The sequence below is a fragment of the Gadus macrocephalus genome, chromosome 22 (assembly GCF_031168955.1).
Source record: "Gadus macrocephalus chromosome 22, ASM3116895v1".
Classification (NCBI taxonomy): domain Eukaryota; kingdom Metazoa; phylum Chordata; class Actinopteri; order Gadiformes; family Gadidae; genus Gadus; species Gadus macrocephalus.
The window spans coordinates 10,640,469-10,642,968 of record NC_082403.1 but is presented as its reverse complement, the minus strand read 5'-3'; the positions used below and the strand labels follow the sequence as shown (position 1 = coordinate 10,642,968).

Genomic DNA, 2,500 nt, shown 5'->3' with positions numbered 1-2,500 from the left:
AGAGCGAGAGAGAGCGAAAGAGACAGCTAGAAAGCGAAGGGTAGAGAGAGAAAGTGTGTGTGGGAGGTCAGATCCTGACACGTTGTTTTGCTCCCTCCACCTCAGTCAGTCAAAACCCATATGTGGGTAGTCGATTTAAAAAAGACCCTAAATCAGTCATATAGAAACATGTGCATGTGTGGGGATCGTAAACACATTCAAATTCAAGTGTATCCATAGACATAGCTTTGGTCGTGTGCTTTTCAATAGCGCTAGTATAACTTTTAGACCTACCTGAATTCGGGGGTCAACCGCCTCCTCTTCGGGTAATTCGGAAGTTTCACAAAAATTGCTTCGAGCTTCTGACTGCTCCATTTCCAGGGATCTGCAGCGCACTTCAAAAGGTTCCACGGTACACACAAAGCGCGGCCCCTGCACGAGACAGCAGGGCACGGATCTCAGATCATTATGGGTTGAAGATAATCCTGTGCAATCAAACACAAGGTCTGCAACACGTATCGTTAGGATATCAACTTTTTTTTTCTCGTCTGCTAAGAAGAATAGATTCCAGAAATGAGTGCGAACAAACACAGCGAACGAGAAGTGGATCCTGGCAGCGGCAGAACAGCTCAACTCGGTGTTACAAGTCCTCTCTGCTGGGAGAACCATGATCTGAGGGGTGGTAGCAAGTACGGGATGGTACGCTCGTTTTGACTCGCCCTCTGGCGGCCAGGGTGTGGATAGGGGCGGGGAGTCATCGTTCCAATGACGTTGACTGGGATAACGGGACCAAAGCGGGGCGACACATTGGCACCAAAACCCCATCCACGTATCCAACCATATTCCTCTGACGTTGGTGTCGGTATATGGGTGAAATAGGGTGGAAGAGTGTTCAGTGTGCACTTGTTTTCATACCTTGTGTGTTAAAGTATAGCCGATGGCATCGTTAACACAGCTGATGATGTTTTCAATAGTGGATGTGCAAGTTTCTTCAATTTAGGATTGAGGACATGGCACGGGTGAGGAGAAGTCAACACAAGTGGACGGGGGTAGGACGCCATCGTGTGGAATTCCACATGAGTGCGGGACGACAATAAGTTATTCTTCCAAAACTCATTCCCGACCGATTTACGTAACGAAGTGAGCTGGATCACACAACTACATCCCAAATCGTGACCAGCTTTCCATCTCAAGCTTGTCATAATTTTTGCCTCAGATTAAATTACGCTGTTGTATAGGCCACTTGTATAGGGTCAAGGCATGCCTTATTTTTTTACCCCCGTTAATACAAAAATAAAATAATAATCGATTGTGTGTTGAATGAGGTTTCAACAAACTATACTGCAGTTATAAACGCCAGGGTTGAAGTTGCGGACATCATTGTGTTGGAATTGGATGTCGGCCTAACTTGGTTATTCGTCATCGCGTCGCGGAGCGGACGTGAACGTTCCCGGCCGCGTGCTTCTGTGCGACCGAACGGCTGAGCTCATCACGGACACAAACCGGATCGGGGGTTTGACAACGGGGGTTTGATCAAAACTGATAACCCGGTAGGTTATTAGCGATGCGCAAATAGTCCATCTGCATGCCTTTTTTTTTTTTTTTTTACACCGTGCAGGCGATGCTGTAGCTAATGCGGTAGGAGGAGGAGGAGGCACTGTCAACGGTTGTTTGTAAAGGCTTGAGCATCACCGAGAGGGCAGCGGGAGATAACACCGGAGACGCGGACCCCACGGCACGGCAGCGCGAGGCTAAACGGAGGAGGATGGAGTTTAAGCAGTTGGTGGAGGCGGCGGAGAAATGGTGCTCGAGTAACCCTTTCGACCTCATCTTCGCGGAGGAGGACGACGAAAGGCGGTTGGACTTTTACGCAGAGCCGGGGATCTCCTTCTACGTGCTCTGCCCCGATAATTTGACTGGTGGCACCGACAATTTTGTAAGTGTCATGCAGGGCCTATGCGTATGGGGATGTGCATGCGCGTGTGTGGGTTTGTGTGTGTCTGTGTGTGTGGCCGTGTGTGCACGCGCATGTTGGCGGGCTTGGGGGGAGCGTCCCGGGTTCCAGCTGGGAATGGTGCTGCACGAGGGTGCGTCAGTGTGCGCTTGGCAGGAGGGGAGGTGATGTCATCGCAGTGTGGAGCGCCCTCTTATACTTCCTGAAAACATCTCCAATATCAACAGCAGTAGCCTGCTTGGTGGTTGCAGCCTCCAGCCACAGGCCTCGTGTTATTATCCCAACCCCGATATGCCGGAGCTGTCATCATTCCGACCCCCTCTTTATACCACGACCTGGAGGATGATGCCAAACCTCACCTGTGCTGAGACTCTCTCTCCCTCTCCCTCCCTCCCTCCTCTCTCCTCTCTCTCTCTCTCTCTCTCTCTCTCTCTCTCTCTCTCTCTCTCTCTCTCTCTCTCTCTCTCTCTCTCTCTCTCTCTCTCTCTCTCTCTCTCTCTCTCTCTCTCTCTCTCTCTCTCTCTCTCTCTCTCTCTCTCTCTCTCTCTCTCTCTCTCTCTCTCTCTC

At 50.5% G+C, this 2,500-nt stretch overlaps 1 protein-coding gene and 1 long non-coding RNA gene across 3 annotated transcripts in view; both read right to left on the bottom strand.

Annotated features, from left to right (window-relative positions):
- Positions 1–676, bottom strand: part of LOC132451041 (SH3 domain-binding protein 5-like) — a 12,219-nt gene extending 11,543 nt beyond the window's left edge. Inside the window, exon 1 of one of the 2 annotated variants that reach the window (XM_060043270.1) lies at positions 274–676. In XM_060043270.1, coding sequence (XP_059899253.1) covers positions 274–648 — 375 coding nt within the window. In that variant the 5' untranslated portion in view covers positions 649–676. The remainder of the gene's footprint in view (positions 1–273) is intronic. The other variant, XM_060043269.1, reaches the window with a different exon arrangement.
- Positions 1–2,500, bottom strand: part of LOC132451048 (uncharacterized) — an 82,767-nt gene that overhangs the window by 29,926 nt on the left and 50,341 nt on the right. The window lies entirely within an intron of this gene.